General features: G+C 37.3%; 1 protein-coding gene across 6 annotated transcripts in view; it reads left to right on the forward strand.

The window, feature by feature from the left end:
- Positions 1-950: 950 nt before the first annotated feature.
- Positions 951-21,136, forward strand: part of LOC117904486 (transcription initiation factor TFIID subunit 2) — a 65,303-nt gene continuing 45,117 nt past the window's right edge. For 2 of the 6 annotated variants that reach the window (XM_034817110.1, XM_034817111.1), the window contains exons 1-6: positions 951-1,137; positions 1,632-1,965; positions 10,666-10,811; positions 10,914-10,980; positions 19,360-19,559; positions 19,687-19,840. In XM_034817110.1, the coding sequence (XP_034673001.1) occupies positions 1,013-1,137; positions 1,632-1,965; positions 10,666-10,811; positions 10,914-10,980; positions 19,360-19,559; positions 19,687-19,840 (1,026 nt within the window). In that variant the 5' untranslated portion in view covers positions 951-1,012. Of the gene's footprint in view, positions 1,138-1,631; positions 1,966-10,648; positions 10,812-10,913; positions 10,981-19,359; positions 19,560-19,686; positions 19,841-21,136 lie in introns of those variants that run through there. The other 4 variants (XM_034817108.1, XM_034817106.1, XM_034817107.1 and 1 more) reach the window with 4 other exon arrangements.

The following is a 21,136-nucleotide window of genomic DNA, read 5'->3' on the forward strand; positions in this document are numbered from 1 at the left end:
AAATAAATTTGTTATTTATTTTAATTTATTTTTTATTTTATTTTTATTGCCTAATCTTTATTCATATTTCTATTTTCTATTTTCTTTTTATCATATTTCACCTGTCTTCATAAGTAAATAAAAAAAAAATTCAAATATTTTAATTAATCTATTGATTTTAATTTTATTATTTTGATTTTGATAATTGCTGCTATTTTAATCATTGTTACTATTTTGTTTTAAAACTTTCTATATGTTCAATGAAAGTCACTCTAAAAGATATATAATATTTGCTAAGTATTATGATATATATACGAATCCATAAATTAAAACTTTTAAGAAATTGATAGATTAATTTGGCATATGATTTGACAATTTACATGTTTGTTTTCTCAATTAACAATTATTTCATATCTCTCCTTATAATTTATAGTGTTTGGTTTTCTTTATATTAAATGAATTAATAATAAATAATTTTTTCATAAGTAATAGTCAAATAAATTTTAAAATAAAAATAATTATTATAAAATAAACTATAAAATTAATAAGTAGATTGATTCTTGAAATAAAACTTTGAGGGTGCAGAAATTTAAAGATAAACCGTTAATCGTGGTAGAATTAAAGATAGAAGAAGTATTGAAGGAATAATTATTAATAAAGGTGGTTTAGCCTTTAAAAGAAAAGAACTACCGATTAGGAGAGATTTACCGAGGGAAAAGACGACCTCAGAATAAACGTCGGATTCGTGACGTGTCATGTTGAGCATATATTACCAGGGCAAAACAGGAATATTATCACAGGGAGGGATTCAGTGGAAATGATTCCACATAACACGTGGAACAAAACCTCACGTCAGCCTTCAGATCACCGTATCAGAAAGATGTACGGTTGAGATGGGAATAACAAACTTAGGGCACATCGAGCCCTAGCTGCCCCTAACGCAGAGTCCAGCGTCCCCCCGAAGGGCAAGGGCTGCCTATAAATAAAGCCCTGTCGCCCGCTACAACAAGCTCTTCGAAGAGAAGCCATAGCCATGGCGAAGCCTCGCAAGCCGAAGACCGACGACAACACGAAGCCCGAGAATTCCAATTCTCGAGCCGTGGTTCGTCACCAAAAGCTCTGCCTTTCTATCGATATCGACAAGCGACGGATTTACGGGTTCGTCTCAAGCTCCTCACTCGCACTTCTCCATTTTCCATAGCTTCGTTTGTTTTCCTCTCTCTAAATTTCTCCTATTTTTTATGCTTTTGTGCTTGGTGGTTTAAGATTTTGTACTGATCCAAATCCCTGTGAAGATTTGACTTCGGGAATTGGGCAATTCAGCTCAACTAGTTGATGTTTCTGTTTTCCATATTGATTCACTATCAGAAACCATTTATAGTTAGCGCAAGGTGGAGATTATGAACTCACAGTGCATCTACTTAGTGTTCCTGTATGTGATTTGGATTTGTCCATAATTGAGCGTTTTAGGTGCATGTGGTTGTCGACTTGCTTCTTAAGGAATTTATTACATTTAGCTCATAAAGCTTGATTAATTGGGTTATATTACTACAATTTTTTCTGAAAGTTTTAATTCATATTCATTGGTATTTATTTGCATTTCTGTTGGCAGGTTTTTCTGAGTATTGTTGTTTGGATTTTTTGTTTTTTAGTTACACCGAGTTGGAAATTGCTGTTCCGGATATTGGGATTGTTGGGTTACATGCTGAAAATTTAGTGATCGAGAGTGTGTCTGTTGATGGAGAGCCTACTGAATTTGAATTTTACCCACATCATCAACATACTGAAAGTGAGAAAAGATGGAGCTCGGTCTTATCGGCTAGTTCAGCTGCTGACGTTGCAAGTTCGATGTATGTTTCAGCTCTTGAGAGAGAATTGGTTCCAAACTTACTGATCATGTGTTGTAAACCTGAAAAGTCAGCCAGTGAACAGCAAGGTCAACAGAGTTTGGAGAATGGGTTGCATTCCTCTGGTGAACCCAAGCAGGTTATAGTTATTATCATTAGTGATGCATTTAATGAATTCAATTGGGTCATATCTAGAGATTACACGTATATCTACATATATATAGAGGCACAAAAACAAACAAAATTTTCGTGAAACTGAGGAATATAGGCTTGAGAACCTGTTGAAAACTCAAATAAGGATCCATTGCACAAAATATGATAAAGGGAAAACAAAAATTTAGAAATTGACTTTGTGCATCCCAAAAAAAGCAATGCTTGGTAATCAGATATGCCTAAAATGTGAAAAACTATTCTGTTGAATTTGATTATCGTGTTAAGATGCATCCCCCTAAAAGATTAGGTCTTATGAAAATCAGTATTCTGAAGGTGAAACATGAAAGCACCAAGACGCTTTGAATTTACAATTAAACTATCAACTCAAGATACATCCCATGCTGCTCCGAGAATCCTCTGATTTCCATGTGATCTCTGGATGTAGTTCTCTTCTGGTTTGTCTTGCATGTGTCATGATGGTAATATATTTTTCAGGCTGCATTAATTGAGTTACAAACATATATGTAAGCTTGAATTTTTCCATTGTGGGTGCTATAAAATTTTCCTTGAGTCATTGCATAAGCACATTGATATATGAATTGTTAAAAGAAATTTGAAAAATCGTCCATATCCTACTTTACATATGAATCTACTCATCAATTTCTCAAGGCTCAACGCCTAGTTGTTTTAAGGAGCCCTTTTTTTTTAATAGACAAACAAGGCCTAACTAAAGGGTGCATAAAAGCATAGATGATGTATACAAGGGTGCCAAAAGGTCAAAACTAGGCAGAGGGATACATAACAAACAACTCCCTCACCTTATTAGGTGCTTAACCACTCAACAAAGTCCATCATGGATAAAGAACAATCACTTATGTATGGTTTAACCCACTCTAAGAAATTTTACATAAAAGATTGTTTGATTGCTTGGTCCACTTTTTTTTTTCTTGTGTAAATGCTCTTCTATTCTTCTCCCCTCACATGGTTCAAAATAATCATGAAGGAACAACTCTCCAAACTACTTCTTTTTCCTTTTTTTCCTTGACAAAAGATCCATGTTGGCTAAAAAAGGCATCTTTTATTTAGGAATGCCTAACCCACCCAAATAAAGTATAAATTAGTTGCCATAGGACAGTGAAAGAGGATGAGACTATATATCATTTCTTCTTCTCCTTTGCACTTGTATCATTTGTTCAATATCTTCAAGCTCCTCACTTTGAATCGATCCAATGTTAGTATCCTACCCCACATAGCTTCCTGTGTGAAAAAACCGACCCTAATAGTACTAAAGAATTATAAACAGTACTAGAAGGGAATGCCTTCATTCTTCCATTTGATAAAAAGGAATACAAATATTAAAACTAAAAAAATGCCACTCTTTGAGTTTAAGTAAACCATTTTATCCTTCATATTATCACTAACTGTCTTTGTTTGCAATCTCCTAAAAAGGCCTCCACCCCATCTAGCTCTCAATCATGAGCCTAACTTGGGGTTATAACAACCCTGCTTCCTCGTCTCCATCTTGCTCTATGCTTCATCTACCCATGCATTTTTTTTTTTGTTTGATCAGAAACAAAATATATATTATATTAATGATAATAGCTACCCATGAATCTTTAGCGGTGGCTAAGGTGAATAATTTTGTAAATGCCTCTCTTAGGTGTATGTCACTACACCACCCATTCTTTCAAAATTTCATCTTTCTCCCATTGCCTATCCTAAAACCAGTTCTACTATTAAAGATCTTCCTCTCATTTGTGGTTGCCTTTGACACACCCAATGCATACCTTTCCCTCACTTCTTTAGAACACCTTCCCCCCTCTTCATATCCATACTTCCTTGTAACATCTACTTTCAAAGGGATTCCCTTTAAATTGCAATTTCTAGCACCATTTGCTGAGAAGAGCCTTGTTAAGCTTGGGCAAAATTTTAGTACCCAAACTTGGTCTTCTTATCCATGCAAACTGTCCACTAATTCACTGTATGTAGCTTTCTTTCAAGAGCCTTCCCCCGCTAAAGAAAATTCCCTAAAGAAAATCCCTTTTATATCTTTTCCAATGTTGAGTTCATCTTTTTCAGGATGATAAATAATGTTATAAAGTAAATTGACAAGCTAGACTAAGTGCACAACATTCCAAACTTGAGATAATTTGAAGTGGAAGGCCTAAATAGTTGGTGGGGAGGGTATCCGCTTTACATCCTAACCCCCCTTTCTAGTCCCTTCATATTAGCAACCCCTTTACTGGGATCAACTCATTTTTTTTTCCACAATGATCTTTAAACCTTGGATTGCCTCAAGCCATATGAATGCTCGACTCAAATGCTCCCTAAGCTCCTTCGTGGCATTAAGTGTCACAAGCAAATAACAGATGTGACATTTCCAATCCCCACCGCTCTTCTAGTAATTGAGAACCCTGCTATGAAGTCCCTTTCCTTAGCGGCCTTTTTTATGTGGGAGGGTGCCTCTATGGTCACGTGAAAGAGAGATAGGGATAGAGGATCCCCTCGTCTTAAGCTTCTAGAATTCTAGAAAAAGCCCATGGAAGTCCTGTTAATCAAATGGAGAAACAAGTTGTAGAGCTACACCACTTAATCCATCTTATTCACTTGGAATCAAATCCCATTTTTCCATGATTGTTAGGAAAAAGCCTAAATTAATATGATCATATGTCTTCTTAATGTCCTACTTACATATAACCCCATTACCGGTGATGCAGTTTTCTTGGCTTTTAGTCAATGACTTCATTAGCTATGAGGGTCGCATCTAAAATTTGTTTACTTTCCACGAATGTATGTTGGGAATCTAAAATCATTTTTTCTTCCTACATTGTTATTTGACGATGGGGTTGTGGCACAGATTATTTTAGCTAGTCAAGATGGATTGGGTTCCTCCGAGAAGTATTTCAGACATGATGTCCATCAATTATAAAGGTTTTGGCACTTCCAAGAGAGGGATAGTTCTGTGGCAAAATGCGTGCATTGCTTTAATTTGGGTTGTGTGGCGGGAAAGAAATGCTAGGATATTTGAGGACATAGCTAGGAATTCAGAGAATCTTTGATATTCCATTCATTTCCTTGCTTTTCTTTGGGCTTTTTGTTATGTGGTTTTTAAAGGCATTCCCCTTAACGTTTTACAACTAGATTGGCTAGTAGTGTGTGGTTCCAACGGGATGGTCTAGCCAAGAGAGCTTGCTAGTAGTTTTCATAGTGTAGTTTCTTGTTCTTTTAGTGCGTTGTTTAGTTTTATCTTTGGAGGGAGGATTCTTTATTCTTCTTTTGTAATTCTTTTTCTATCAATACATATAATAGTTGTTTCCTATCAAAAAATCATTTTTCCTACCACTTTTTCAAGTTAGTTAAGACTTTTGCTAAAATCTTGTTTATCCCCTGCCCACCAAATTGATTGGTCTAAAGTCTTTCAAATTTTTGCACATTTTTTTGGGACTAAGACTATAAAAGTGACATTTAAACTTCCTTAAAAAAAGCATAGTTTGTAGAATTCCACAAAAAAACCATGGCCTTACTCTTCAAAAGTCCTAACAAAATTGCCAAAAGGCCATGGAGAAGCCATTTAGTCTAGGGTCTTTATCCTCACACAAACCGGAAAAGGTTGAAATGACCTTCTTCTTGGAAAATGATATCTCTAGGAGCATTGGTTCTTTCTTCGCTCTAAGGTTCCAAAGTCATTCTATTGATATTTGGTCTCCACACCTCCAACTCGGAAAGAATCCCGTGGAAAACATTTGCCACATTTTCCTTAATGTCTATATAATCGGATAAAATTTCTCCATTTATGATTAATTTGTTTTTTTGATAGGCACCATTTATCATTATTTTAGTTCTTATGGAAAACATTTGCCACCCCCTCCTTAATGTCTATTTGATTAGATAATGTTTCTCCATTCCTCATTATTATAGTCAAGTAATTTTTTTTTACGAGCATTGACCATTTTATGAAAAGATTAGTATTTTTATCTTCCTTTTTGGCCACAATTCTTGATTTTTGTCTCCATAAAACTTCTTCCATTGCTGGCAACTTTTTAAACTCCTCTACTACCTCCCTCTAGCCTTATTTTCCTTTAGTTGAAAGAACATCTTCCCTTTCCTTACATCCTAGAAACCAATCTGATTTAGAGCAACAATTTTATTGGTGGTAACATTCCCGAACACCTATCTATTCTAAGCTTGTAGAGCTTGTTTTAGAGCTTTTAGCTTGGCTGCTAAGGTATGAACGTATGAATCCTTAACATTGTAGCCCACTCACCAATTCCTCACCAAGTCTTTGAACCCTTCTGCTTTCGGCCATATATTTCAAACCTAAAGGGCATTTTACCCCTTTTCATCCTTCCTTTATCTAACAAAATGGGATCATGATTGGATATAAGTCTTGGCCAAATATTCTGGGTCAGGTCAGAGAAATGATCTCCTATTCTTCTAAAATAAGGAAGCCGTCCAGCCTAGATGAGGACTGATTATTCAATCCATCACTCCATGTAAAAAGCCCACTAGCTAGGGGGAGGTCCCCCAAATGAAGCTCATCTAGGATATGTGAAAAGTGTCTGTAACTAAGATAAATGGTTAAATAAACAAAGCCTTGAGGAATAGCCAACCCTAGCCTTATGATCGACTACTTGTGTATGTCACGCACACACATTTCTAGAATCCTTTTGTATTATTTCAATTCTAGCATTTTGTGCTTCAAACCTGACAAACTTCTTCTATTTCTAGAATAAGCATAAAACGATCATTTTCTATGTTATCTTTCAAATTTGATCCACAAATCTGTTATTAACCCATTAAGAACATGTTTGATCTTTTGAGCAAGGACCCAAGCCACCCAAACAAGGAGAACTTCAAAGACCATAAATCGAACAACTTGCAATGAATGATTATATTATTAGTGGATTTCTCATTATGATTGGAGAGACAATGGTAAATATAGTGGATTTCTCTTAATGATTGGAGAGCCACCACTTATTTACCATTGTCCATCACCTTTGAATTAGATGATTAAATATTTGAATTTTCCTCCTAGTTGGCTCCAAGTGGAAGATATTGACATTGGAGACATCTAGGAAGCCCACATCTCCTTGGTTGGAAAAAACAAGGCAAAATTTGAGAATTAAGGCTTGTAGTAGGGTCTTACAAAGAAAATGCCTTTTGTGGAGGCTTTTTGTACCAGTTAATCATAATAGAGTTGACTCGGATGGTGGTTGAGTTCAAAACTATAATATTTGGAGCTGGGGATACCCGTTCCTTTTCTAATTGGAGTATTTTTGGATTCATGGGTTTCATGTAAAGTGAGCTTTTTTTATTTTATTTTTATTGTTTTTCTCTTGGAAAGCTTGTTAGGAACAGGTGTTGAGGCTAAATCAACTTTGGAGGGTCAATAAATGTTTTTCTCTATAAAGGAGAGGAAGAATCAGTTAATCCCATTCTACTTGGTGCAAAAACAAAGGTTTTATGGCAATTGTTTTTCTCTTTGTTTGGTGTAGTTTGGGTGCTGCCTTCTATGGCTAATGACTCTTTTAGTTGGCTTAATGTTTTGATTTTTCTTATTGGGGAAAGAAGCGTAAGAAGGTTTGGAGGGCTGCTTATTTGTGTATTTTTTGAATGATTTGGAAGGAAGAAATTGAAAATAACATGAAAATGAGTAGTCTAATCAAATGATGAAATGATTTTTTTTTTTTTGAGTAATCTTTTAGTATGGGTTAGATTGTATATAGATGAGGGCACCGGTTGGGTTCCTATTGAGGGTGGGAGTTGTTTTTTGTGTTCTCTCTTTTTGGCTTTCCTTTTGTTTCACTTTGTGTTTATGTTATGTACCTTTGGTTCCTTGTTTCTTTGGTGCTGTCTACAATATACTTCGCTTACCTATAAAAAAAACCATCTCCGCCTCCTAATAAAAAAAAGCTTCATCCACTCCTTCAAATGTGTTTTTATACATCACATGTCTTCATAAGTCATTACCAATTGAAATGCTAATTCTCTCTGTAGAGACACCCCATTCTTTGCTATAATGACTTTCTAAAGACTTCAACTAGCCTAGAACACCAATTCTCTGTAATCTCTCTGGACTCTCCTCTACAAACTATTCTCTTTATTGAACATTTAAAAGACTTCTAATGGCTAACTCTCATCCACTTTTCTTAGAGCACACCACACTTCACCCAATCAAGCGGACCTCTTTATTATGTGACTTGCTTTCCCTTAAAAACTCTTTTTGAATGCTATTAGTTCTAACCTGCAGTTTCCTTTAAATCACAAATGAGAACATGACTTTACTAGACCTTAGAAAGTTGTAAAATTTTCCTATAAGCTAATATTTTTTAAACCTCTCAACTGCTGAATGACTTTACTAGGCAAATGGTTTCAAAAAAATGCAAGGAAAGATATTTTTATAGAAAAAGGTTATCCAAAGCAAATTTGGATAGTTGCAAGGATTCAAATCTTAAGGAAGCCAGAGAGGGTATGGGGTTGGTCACTGTAAAGCCAGTTGAAAAGGCTGGGAAGCTTTTCAAGCTTGTACAAGTGTTATTGTTGTTAATATAGATCTTGAGATGATGTTTTAGTTTGACACTTGATATAAGGTTTACCTAATGGAGGAATCATTTCCATTTATTTGGTATTACTTTTTTCTATTTTATTATTTTATTATTTTTTATGGTTAGGTAGCTGGGTAGATGATTTTTGGTAGAGGGGGACTGTGATCAAGGTAGTTGACCCCTAATTTTTGGAGCAATTTCTAGATTGGGCTTTGCAAATGTTGCAAGCCTTTTTTTTTTTAGAGCATTTAGTTTGTGGTGGTTGTACTAATAGCTTGGATGGGTATCAGTAGAAACAACATTTCTTTTTTTTGTTTTTGTTTGTTTCAACCTCTTTATAGCCTTTTGAATTTGAGGGAGCAAGTCTCTTTTCCTGCCAAGGGGGTTTAGGTTCCTTGGTTGCCATCTAGAGTCAATTTTATTGCTTGTGAGAAAATTCTTACTTAGGATTAACTTAAGGATGGGATCAGATTTTTGTGACTTGGCGTTCCTTTGCAATCAAGATGAGGAATTAGCTAGCTATACTTTCATACATTGTAAGGTGGCATGGGCCTTATGATCCTTGGTGCTCTCTTATTTTTGAGTGTCATGTGTGTTACCTCCCTTAATCAGGAGGTAGTTTTTAGACTGACATGGACATCTTGAGGGTGTGGTGAACTCGGAAGTGACACTGAAATTCTTTTTGGATATCTTTTGCTTTTTTGATCTAATGTGTTTGAATCATTTTAGGCAGGGATTAAGACATTGGTGCCTTACATACTCGTTGTATACTTCATGCATACACAAGATGCATCCCTTTTCTTTTTTTTTTTGATTGGAAACGACACAAAGATATATTGATAGAAAAAGAAGTACAAGAAGAAGGATGAGAAATCCTCCCGCCAAAGATAACTAAATTACAGGAAAATACACATAAAACAAACGAACTCCCACTAAGAACCAATCCTTATGGAGTACACACCGCTATCCAATCAAGTTGAATCACATTAAAGGGAGTCCCCTTAAATGCCTTGGAACAGAAAGTCCAAAGAGAAGCAAGGAAAACAATAGAGTCCCAAAGGAACTCTGAATTCCTTGCTTTATCCTCGAAAATCCTCGCGTTTCTTTTCCACCACACAACCCAAATTAGAGCGATGCTCGCAGCTTGCCACAAAACTATCCCCCTCTTAGAAGTACCAAAGCCTTCAAATTTGATGGATATCATGTCAGATATGCTCCTCGGGGGAACCCAATCCATCTTAGCTAACTGAAATAACCTGTGCCACAACCCAATCGTTAAGGTACAATGAAGAAAAAGATGATCTGCTGATTCCCCATGCTTTATGCACAGAATACAAATATTAGGACTAAGGGCTTTGTAGGGTCTTCTCACTTGTAGCATGTCATCCCTTTTTGTTAGGTTCTTTTCAATAAAATTCTTATTGCCCATCCAAAAAAGGGGAAAAAAAAGCACAGTACTAATCCTAAAGCAAGCTTTTAAAAGAGGCACCCAAAAGAAGAGCCAAATCTGATCAGCAGTTGTCCTCCTGTGCATAAAAAATTTGGAGGCAAACTACCCCCACCTTCTCCACCAACCTCATTGAAATTAGTTTGCTGTCTCCATATTTATATTCAAAGCAGAACAGCTTCAAAACATTGCGGCAGCCTTGTCAAATGTGACTTGCAGTCTTATCCTTTTTCCAGAAAAAGAGTTTAGAATAGTTTGTGGAGGCAAAAAATAATAAAAAAATATGTTTTGCCTTCCATATACACACCAGCGTTCATGCTGCATCTTTGTTGTGTCTGTTAGGATTTTCTATGACTGCTCCTTTGTGTGTCCTCTATTTCATCTCCATAATAAAAAGTTTGGTTCCAAACATGCTTTGCTTTCATCTTATTCTTATTTATAGTTAGCATTTAACCAGAATAGGGTACAGCTGATATTATAGGTTGTACTGTTATTACATTTGTCTCTTCTTCAAAACTTAAAATTTTACCCTGGGCACTGAATCTGCTGTATTTTTGGTTGAACCATTATTATTTTTTCTCCTCTCCTAAACTAACACAATTCGGTTAATAATATAATTTGGACAATGTGAATTGTTGTGATGAGGTTTACACTTCTCTTTTTGGTTTCTCATGTAGGTTGATGTTGGGTGCAGAATGTGAAATTGGTTCGTGTTGACTATTGGGTGGAGAGGGCAGAGACAGGGATTCATTTTGAGGATAATGTGCTACACACTGATAACCAGATTAGGCGTGCACGCTGTTGGTTCCCTTGTATGGATGATACTTCACAGTGTTGCTGGTACTAACTATTTGATTATGCCCTAATGATTTGTACTTCGTAACTTTGACCATTTATGATATCTACTATGAATTTATGTTAGTTATTACATTCTCCATACAGCTATGATCTGGAATTTACAGTGGCCCATAATCTTGTGGCTGTCAGCACTGGAAGCTTACTTTATCAGGTGAGATAAATGAAAGAGCAATATTTCATATTTGAGTGCCTGGATTGAGCTTTTTTTTTTCCGCTATTGGTTTCATATTTTTGAAGATTAAAAAACTGAAAAATTGTTATCTTAATGCTCAAAGAGGTCAGATTAGGGTTGTAATATTCTCAAATTAGTACTGACCGTCTATACAAAAAAGTTAACTTAAACTTTGCGGGATGCTGATCTATCAGTTTCTGTGTTAAGGTAACAGGCGTGAGATACACATTTTAAATGGAAAAGAAAATGGTGGTCTTAATTATGTGATATTTTTGTCAAAGTCTGAGGTGTGTTTCATGTAAAATGAGCTGATAACAGCCCTGGACTTCGAAACATCCTGAAAAGAGGATTTTGTTCTCCAGGATTTATGAAATTTTATAGGCACTTCCTCAGAAGTCTGAATGAAACAAAAAGATGTATTATGTCTTACTTAACACGTTCTAGAACTGCAATCAAAAGTTCATTGCTCATGTGATACTTTCTAAATCTTTAGCTTTCAACACTAGCATTCTAAATCTGATCAAATACTTAAAGCTAAATCTGTATAGATTTAATAACTTATCTAGTTCATTAGGTCTTAGAAAGTTAAATTTCATAAAATATTGCATTTAAATTGAAGTTAACTCTTTAGTTCAAAAGTTTATTTTCCTATCGATAATAATAATAATAATTTTTTTTTGATAAGTAAAACATAATTGCATTAAAACAGAGGCAAAAAGCCACAAAGTATACGGGGTATACAAAGCAACTAACACCTCTCAAACAAAAAAGAAAGCCAACAGAGCCTCACCACACCTTAATTGGAAGCTAACCACTCTAAGAAACCTATAAGGGATAGAGACGCCTCCCCAATATACAATCTAGCTCAGCTCCATAAATTACAAACAAAATTTTTTTTAAGTTTTTGAATATCTAACACCCCCCCCCCCCCCCCCCCCCTAGAAGCTAGTTTATTCCTCTCCTTTCAAACTATCCAAAAAATACACAACGATATGAATTTTCATATCTTTTTCCTTTTCTTCCCCACAAACGGCCCCCTCCAACTAGTTAAAACCTCCTTTACAGTTTCTGGAAAGACCCACTGTACACCCGATAACCCAAAGACGATATTCCACAGGAGACTGACCACTATACAGTGTATAAGAATATGATTTACACTTTCTTCTTCACACTCACACAAAAAACAACAATTAGGGAGCTGCCATCCTCTTTTCTGAAGCCTATCCAGAGTAAACACCCTCCCTCACGTAGCCTCCCAGGCAAAGAACGCAACCTTGGTTGGAACTTTATCCACCAAAATACAATTTGACGGAAAGACAATGTCATTGGGATTGGCTAACAAGCTGTACGCTTCTTTGACCCTAAACTGTCAATTTTTTCCTCCTTTCCAAAAAACTGAGTCTTCCCCCAAAGAGGGCTTGTGACCCCTCAAAACATAGAGCAAGTTCCCCTACCGTATCCAACTCCCAATCATTAAAATCCCTCAAAAATCTTAGATTCCAACCCCCTTGACCAAAATTCTGATCCCACATCTCCTCCACCGTAGCATTCCTATGGGAAGCCAGAGCAAATAGATGAGGGAAGTTTTGGGACAGCGCTGTACCAGTGCACCAAACATCAGTCTAGAAACTGATTTTGATACTCTTCCCAGCTATGAACACCATGTTATCCTAACACCAATCAGTTTCCTTCAAAATTTCCTTCCAAACCCCTACTCCAAACGCCCCATTAGCCTTCTTTGTCCTCCACCCATGGCCTTCTTGCCCATATTTCGCCATTATCACTTGTTTCCAAAGATTATCTTTATCAGAAGCAAACCTCCAAATCCATTTACTAAGCAATGCTTTGTTCAAGAGTGCTAGCTTCCTTAAGCCTAGCCCACTCTTATTCTTGTCCGCACAAACCACCTCCCAATTAACTAGATGAGCTTTCCTTTCCAAGTTTCCCCCTCCCTAAAGAAAATCTCTTTGTACTTTTTCTAACCTTTTAGCAACGGTCTTAGGCATTTGGAAGAGAGACATGATAAATTGACATGCTAGCCAAAGTGCTCTTTATGAGAGTGATTCTCCCACATTTGGAGATATATTGTCGTTTCCATAGCGCAAGTCTCCTTCTCATTTTCTCTTCCACCCCATCCCACATAGAATGAGCCTTGTTAGGAGCCCCTAAAGGCAGACCCAGATACTGAGCATGCAAAGAACCCACCCTACACCCTAACTCTGCTGCTAGCTCATCAATCTCCTCGACCACACCAATTGGGATGATTTCACTTTTGGCCAAATTAATCCTTAGACCTGAAGCAGCTTCAAACCAGAATAATATCCAGCTTAAGTGAGTTAGGTGCTCTTTATTAGCCTCACAGAACACAACCGTGTCATCGGCAAAGAATAAATGGGATATTTTCAGGGTGGGCCTTCTACCACCCCGAATACTACACCCTGAAAGGAAACCCCAAGCAACAACCTTCCTAATAAGAGCATCTAACACTTCCATCCCCAAAACAAAGAGGTAAGGAGATAGGGGATCTCCTTGGCGTAGCACCTTAGTACTCGGGAAAAAGCCAGCTGGCACCCCATTAACCAGGATTGAGAACTTGGCTGAGGATAAACAACTCCACATCCAACCCAACCACTTTGATCCAAATCCCATTTTTTGTAAGACCTTCAACAAGAACTGCTAGTTAATGCTGTCATATGCTTTCTCAATATCTAATTTGCATATGAGCCATTTCTCTTTTCTTTTTTGCCACGAGTCTATAACCTCATTTGCAATTAAAGAAGCATAAAGAATTTGTCTTCCCAACATAAAGGCATTATGGGTTGGGGCTACCACTTTACCTAACACTCTCTTGAGTCTGTTAGCCAACAGTTTATACAGCCCCTCCCAAAAGGCTAATGGGTCTAAAATCCCCAAGATCCTCAGCCCCACCTTTCTTAGGAATCAGAACCAGGAAAGTATTATTAAGGGTCTTAAGAAATGAGCTTTGCTCATGGAACTCCTTAAACATTTCCAAGATCTCCTCTTTAACGAAATCCCAACAGCTTTGCCAAAACGCCATAGTAAAGCCATCCGGCCTAGGGGCTTTGTCCCCATTCATCTCCAACAAAGCCGAATGAACCTCAGTTTCAGAAAAAGGGATCTCCAGATTCTCTGCTTCTTGCTAGCTTATTTGTTCTAATTGAAGCCTCTCAATATCCGCCTTCCAACTCGAATCTTCAGAGAGCATCTGCTGGTAGGCATTAGCAACCCCTTCCCTCACTTCCTGCTCCTCTGAAAGCCACACCTTGTTAATTTTAATTCTATCTAGGGAGTTATTTCTATGATGGGCGTTTGCCATACGATGAAAAAAGCCCGTATTTTTATCCCCTTCCCTTAGCCATAGCTCCCTTGAGAGTTGTCTCCAATGGGTTTCTTCTATGAGTACCCATTTTTATAAATTTTCTTTGCTTCCTTTTTTAATTATGTTTTCTCCAATGACAGTCTTCTCTCACTTTCCATTTGGTCCCAGAATTCCACCTGCTGCAAAGCTGAAACTTTATTGCACTCCAGATTCCCAAAAACCTCTCTATTCCAAGCTTTTAGTTTCTGTTTGATCCCCTTCATCTTTGTAGCCAATTTAAAGCTAGCAGTGCCTTTGACCTCAATCTCCCTCCACCAACTTCGGATAAGATCTATAAAGCCCTCAACCTTAAGCCACATGTTTTCGAATCTAAAAGGAGAGGGACCTCTTCTTAGCCCTCTACCCTCTAGGAGGACAGGGAAATGATCGGAAAGAGGCCGAGGCAGTCTTCTTTGGAGCATGCCACTGAAATGATCTAATCAACTAGGAGACACAAGAAACCTATCTAGTCTAGCCCATGACTGATTGTTAAGACCCCCACTCCAAGTAAACACTTCCCCTTGCAGTGGAAGATCCACCAGTCCTAACTCATCGATAATATGAGCAAACCTCCTCATCATTGAGGTTATTCTCCCTTGTTTGCTTCTTTCTCTTTGCAATAGAGTAATATTAAAATCACCCCCTAAGCACCAAGGATCTTCCCAAATTCCTCTAATAGCCCCAAACTCTTCCCACAAGCATTCCATTTCCTCTTTGGTGAAAGGACCATAGACTCTCGTGAACACTCAAACAAACCCATCTTCCACATTCCTAAATCTGCAAGATAGAGAGAATTGACCCTCCTCCCAATCCAATATTTCCAACGACCTTTTATCCCAACAAATCAATAGGCCTCCCGCTACCCCATCCGCATCCAAAGCCCTCCAATCTAAGAATCTCCTTGAACCTAAGCTTCTCACCACACCCTCTGACATTCGTTGGATTTTTGTCTCTTGAATACACAGTAAATCAACCTTTTGATTCCTTATGAAAGTCTTAATGATTTTCCTTTTGAAACTATCATTTGCTCCCCTCACATTCCAACTTAACAACTTTGGCTTCATTGATCTATTGCAATCTGACACCCTTTGCCCTGTGATGGGCCTTTCTGCTTATTCACCTTCTCATAATTAACTGAACACTCCAACCTCTTTAACTCCCTTTCGAACTTTGACTTCTCCAATAACTCTTTGCTATGAATCCTCTCCCGTCTCTTTCTTATTTTGATCAGAAAGTTCAGAATTTCCTTTTCCAGACTCTCTGTCGAAAAACCCAAGAAGTGACTGAATTTCGCCAAACTACTTTCCTCCCATCTGTCCTCTTTCTCGCTCCTGATATCTTGAGGCTCGGACATATCTGAGTCCCATTTCGCACCCCTAACCTTGTTACTGACACTAGTGACTTCTACCAAGTCCCAGCAGCCATTGCCATTCTCTCCGGGCCCAACTTCAGTTAACAATCCCAATCGGAGCATCTCGACACGATGTATGGAAGAGAAATATCGGTTCCATGATATTTTACCAATTTATCATGAATTTCACCTATTTCTCGGGATTTATTAGCATTTTATCATTTTATCTTCAATATATCGCGATAATTTGGGCAGTCAAATGAGGGTCAATGCGGTCTGTGCGGTCAAACTTTTAAAAATGCCTTAAGATTTCCGTCGTGGGGGCTCGAACCCCAGCTAAAAGGTTTGGTTGGCAATGAACCAACCGCTGGGGCAACTTTGCTCCTTGATATATAACGTGCACCAAATATATATAAAGTCAAATTTATCATATAAACATAATTTTAAAAAAATGTTTTAAAGAACAAATTAATTATAATTATTTTATAATTAAATAAATTTTTTTTCATCTATTTGAATACCAAAAATATAAAAATTATCGTGATAATTTTCTTCATAGTGTTTTTAATATCATTAATATATTAATTAAGTATTAAAAATTATACATATATCATCATTTATTTTATATCATTTAATACAATTAAATTAAATAAATTATAATTTTAATATTAAATATATTTTAAAATTAGACATATTATAATCAAATATCACAAATATTATTATGAATAATATTTGATATAATTTAATAATAAATATATACTTATGAAATTTATAGTTTTTTTATCAGCACATACAATATTATTATCAAATATGATAAATCATATTATACATATATCAAATCATTTAATAAAACAATTTAAAAATATCATTATACTTTTAATTACATTTTTATGAAGTTTTTCTTATATTTTTATAAATTTTGATCAATTTTAAGTTAATCGATATTTTTTTCCAAAATATCTGTCGATATATCACCGATATATCCGATATATCTGTAAAATCGAAGTACCGATGTATCCGTGATTACCGATATTTTCATCATTGATCCCAGTTACCTCCCCTAAGACCCCAGAGCGATCGTAATATTCTCCTTCCGGAGCCCGATCAAAAGAATAAGAAATAAGATGAGGAGACCCATAGACCATTTTTTCCCTTGTTTTTAAAACAAAACCATACCTCATGGCTTCCTTCTAGAGCCTTGTCTGTTGCTGAGAGAATAGCTTTCGCTTTTTGCTTCCTTAGGTCCTCTGTCTCCCAGGAAACTAACTGTCCTGCCTCTGAGAACCTCCCGCTTCTGGCTATTATACATTCCAGAAGACAGGCCTTCTCCTGGGGGCCTTTGACTGTGCCTTGGGTTGTGGGCTTGTCTGGTCTAGCCCCATCCAGATTAGTTGGTCCATCAGGCATTGGGCCAGCCTCATCAATAGCCCATCTCTTGGACGGTCCAGCCTTTGGCCTAGCAACTTCAGCTACCACTCCTTTTAACTTTAGGCCTATTGATGGACTTTGCAAACACGACCCATAGGCCCTTTTCAATGAGCCCATGGTTGCTGATCCTTGGGCCCGGTCTGCGGTCACCTCCAGGCCCAAACCCTCTTCTGTACGCCCATCCCCTCAGCTGACAAATACAGCGCCTCGGGCCGTTCAAAATCAAATTCTTCCTCCACGCGCGAGCCAGCGCGTGAGAATTCGTCACCCTTAACCTCCTCACTTTATCGACTGATCGTTTCACAACTGTCTACCCTGGCCTTCCTTAAAGACGGTCTAAGCTCCCACCATAGAATAAGGGAGTAAACATCCTCCTCAACACCGATCTCCAGCATGCTCAGCATAAATTCTCCGTTCGTTTTTACCAAGATCCGAGCCCATTGGAGCTCCTCCAATTTCTCCGTTTGAGGGTCGATGGCAATGAAGCCACCACACTCATCCCCCACCCTTCTCAAAATGGTCGGGTCCCACATTGAGACTGGTAGCCCAACAATTTTGACCCAGGCTTCGTTTCTTAGTTCCTTCTCATCCCGACAGTCGGTCCTAGGGCTCCATTGCTCAAGTCTCAAATGAAGCCCTCCCATTATTCGCTCCCCTGAAAAGAAAGTGCGTTTGGCTTCATCCAAGAATTCAAATTCCAACAAAATCCTACTCTTCTCCAGTCTTGCCAGCCCTAATTTTTCTTTCAGCCCCTAAGAATTCGCCAATAATCTCCCCAATTTCTTCAAATCCTCTTCTCCATCTGATCTAAGGTTCCAACTCCCAATGATGCAATGTTCCAATTTCTGCAAATTTCTATGGATTTCCTCCCTTCGTACCTCCACTCTGACTGAATTTTTATCCCTACATCTTGGCCTCTTCACCACTTCTGCGTACGTTATCTCCAAAGCAAGTTTCCCAACAACCCTTTCTTCTTGTATGTTGTCCTTTCTGCCGATTGATCCTCCCATTAGTTGTAGATTTTCTACCATAGAAACCCATCCCCCCTTTTCTCCTTTGCCTTTTGGAATGTAAATGCTGTATTGCTTCCGCTCCAAATCGACTACCCCTAGCCGGAGAAAACACCCCGCTTTAGTCGCACTTCGCAGCAGGGAGTAAGATCTCCCCTTTTCTTTCCATTCCCTTTCCCAACTTCCTTCTTTCTTGTTCTTTATGCAGTGATTTAAACCTTCCAAGAGAAACCTTAAACTCTCCGCTCCCACTTGAACCCAAGACAAGACCCCCCTCTTTCTCTCTATGATGTAGATTTGGGATTTCCCTCTTCTTTCTACTAACGCGAGCTCGAACACCTTGGACTCCACTACGAAGCTACTCTCCTTCCTGCTTCTTCGAGGCACCTCACTATCTTCACCCCCCTCACCATCGCGATCTCGCTCTCTCTCTCCCATTGAGGAAAAGAATTATGACACACGATACATCGATAATAATAAATTATTAATAATAAATACTAATCCACTTCCTTTCCTGGTTAAATCAATCCTTATGCTTGCGGACCTCGCTCACCACACTTCCAAGGTCTTCCTCAAGGTTTATGGTCTGTCATCAAGGGTACAAGTGAATTTTTTGCTTGAGTTCAATCGCTTACTCAACCTTCTTCTTTATCATAATTTGTTAGTTAATGGAATTTTTGAAAATCGGCAAATGCCCATTGACGTTGCTATGTGCATATATGTATATTTACTATGCTCATGTATCATATTTACCATGCTCATGTATGCATATTTGCCATGCGCATGTATGACTTTACATGCATATAAGGGCCCAGCTAAGATACCTTAGCTGCTCTTAATTGGTGTCACAAAAAGTTCTCCTCCCTTATGCCCCACCTTAAAGTGACTGATGAATCCACATTATTCTATCCTTTAAATGAAACTGAGAGCTTTTCGTGACTGAGACAAATAATTACAAAGATAGAGTTCATCTCATCTCAGACTCATAGAAGTTTTTGTGCCTTAATCTTTTATATCACACGAGAACATGTGTATTAATATGGAGCCGAGCAAAAAATGCATTTACAAGTGGTAACAAATTTTTGTATATATTGAGAATTGCATGTGGAATGCTGTATTCTTCTACTGATTAGTGGCTTTGTATTTGTTGATGTTCTAACCTTTATCACTCAATTGTTCTTCTTTTACAGGTGTTAAGCAAAGATGACCCTCCTAGAAAAACATATGTCTATAAGTTAAATGTTCCAGTTACTGCAAGGTGGATACAATTGGCAGTTGCACCCTTTGAAGTACTTCCTGACCGCCATAGTGGTCTTCTTTCATACCTGTGTTTGCCAGCTAATTTACCCAAGCTTTGGAATACTGTGGGTTTCTTCCATAGTGCATTTAGGTTTGTATTTTTTCATATACTTTCATTTGAGACTTTTGTATTTCTTGTGTGAATTTGATTTTAAATTCTATCTCTTCATGCTACCTGCATGGTTCTATCCTTTAATATCCATGTTTTACTTTCACAGCCATTATGAGGATTATCTTTCTGCATCATTTCCATTTGGGTCATACAAGCAAGTCTTTATTGCTCCTGAAATGGCAATATCCTCATTGACATTGGGAGCCTCCATGAGCATCTTTAGTTCTCAAATTCTATTTGATGAGAAGGTTATTGATCAGGTTTGTTTATTTACTCAACTAATTTAGTTGGTCAGTTATGTGATGATTATTCAATGATATACTTATGGTCATTATGACTATTTATTTATTTCTTCAAAGATGTGGTTTCTTTGTACTGATTGCTATCTACTCTCTCTTTTGCATTCCCAAGCCAATGGGTTCCTATTATTAATATTTTTTATGTTCTAACAACATTTAATATTCTTAAATGCGTTCAATACATTATTATGGCCTGCTCAATAGTGTCAAATAGATTGGATAGAGTTAACAGTGGTCCCTTGTTGTGTTCAGTTTTCATCATCATCATCATCATTATATTCTTCTTCTTTTAATTATTAATATTATTTATAAATTAGAAGTTGAGATTGAACAGTTTGTGAGAGAGATGATATATTGCCATTTCCTACACTGGATGGAGTTGAGAAGGTACAGTTTAGGCAAGGTATTCCCTGTTATTGATGTTTGAGGACAGTGTTACAAAGTTCATTTGATCCAAAAAGAAGAATCTTGGGCAAGAAAAGTAAAATCTCCACTGGCTTTTTCTACCATAGATTTAAGAGTTTGGTCCTTATCCTCCACTGGATTATTTTCAGTAAAATCTTTTTTCATGATCTTGTCCAAGCCCTCTAATCCAATTCTGTTCCTTTCGACTAATTTTGTTTGGAAATCAAAAGCCCTATCAAAGATCAAGGCCTTTGTGTGGTTAGTGGTGCATAAGAAGGTTAATACCAATGATATGCTACAAGTGAGAAGACCTTACAAATCTCTTAGTCCTCATTGGTGCATTTTATGCTAAGAGAGTGGAAAATCAATTGATCATCCCCAACATTGCCCAATAATGTTGGGGCTTTGGCATAATTTCTTCAGTGTAGCTAATTTGGATTGGGTTCCACCAAGGAGTATTGGAGATATGATGATTATTTCGTTTAGAGGCTTGGGGAATTCAATTAGAGGCAAGATGCTTTGGCATGTTGCATGTTTCACTGTATTATAGGTTGTGTGGTAAGAGAGTAATGCTAGGATTTTTGAGGAAAAGTGTAGAACAGAAGGGATGTTATGAGATCTTATTCATTTCTACTCACTTTTAGAGGAATTCTCCTTTATGTTATTCTATTTAGTTGGCTTTCGGTTTGTAATTAGAAAGGGGTAGATAACTTTTGAGAGAGTTTGGTTTGATTTTTGAGAGATTTTGTACATGCTTTTATCAGTATTTCTCCTTGTACAGTGGAGGGTATACTCTTACTTTGATCAGGTTTTGTACCTTGTGGGAAGGACCTCTTATCCTTCTCTTCAACT

Source organism: Vitis riparia, chromosome 17, assembly GCF_004353265.1.
Source record: "Vitis riparia cultivar Riparia Gloire de Montpellier isolate 1030 chromosome 17, EGFV_Vit.rip_1.0, whole genome shotgun sequence".
NCBI classification, from domain to species: Eukaryota; Viridiplantae; Streptophyta; class Magnoliopsida; order Vitales; family Vitaceae; genus Vitis; species Vitis riparia.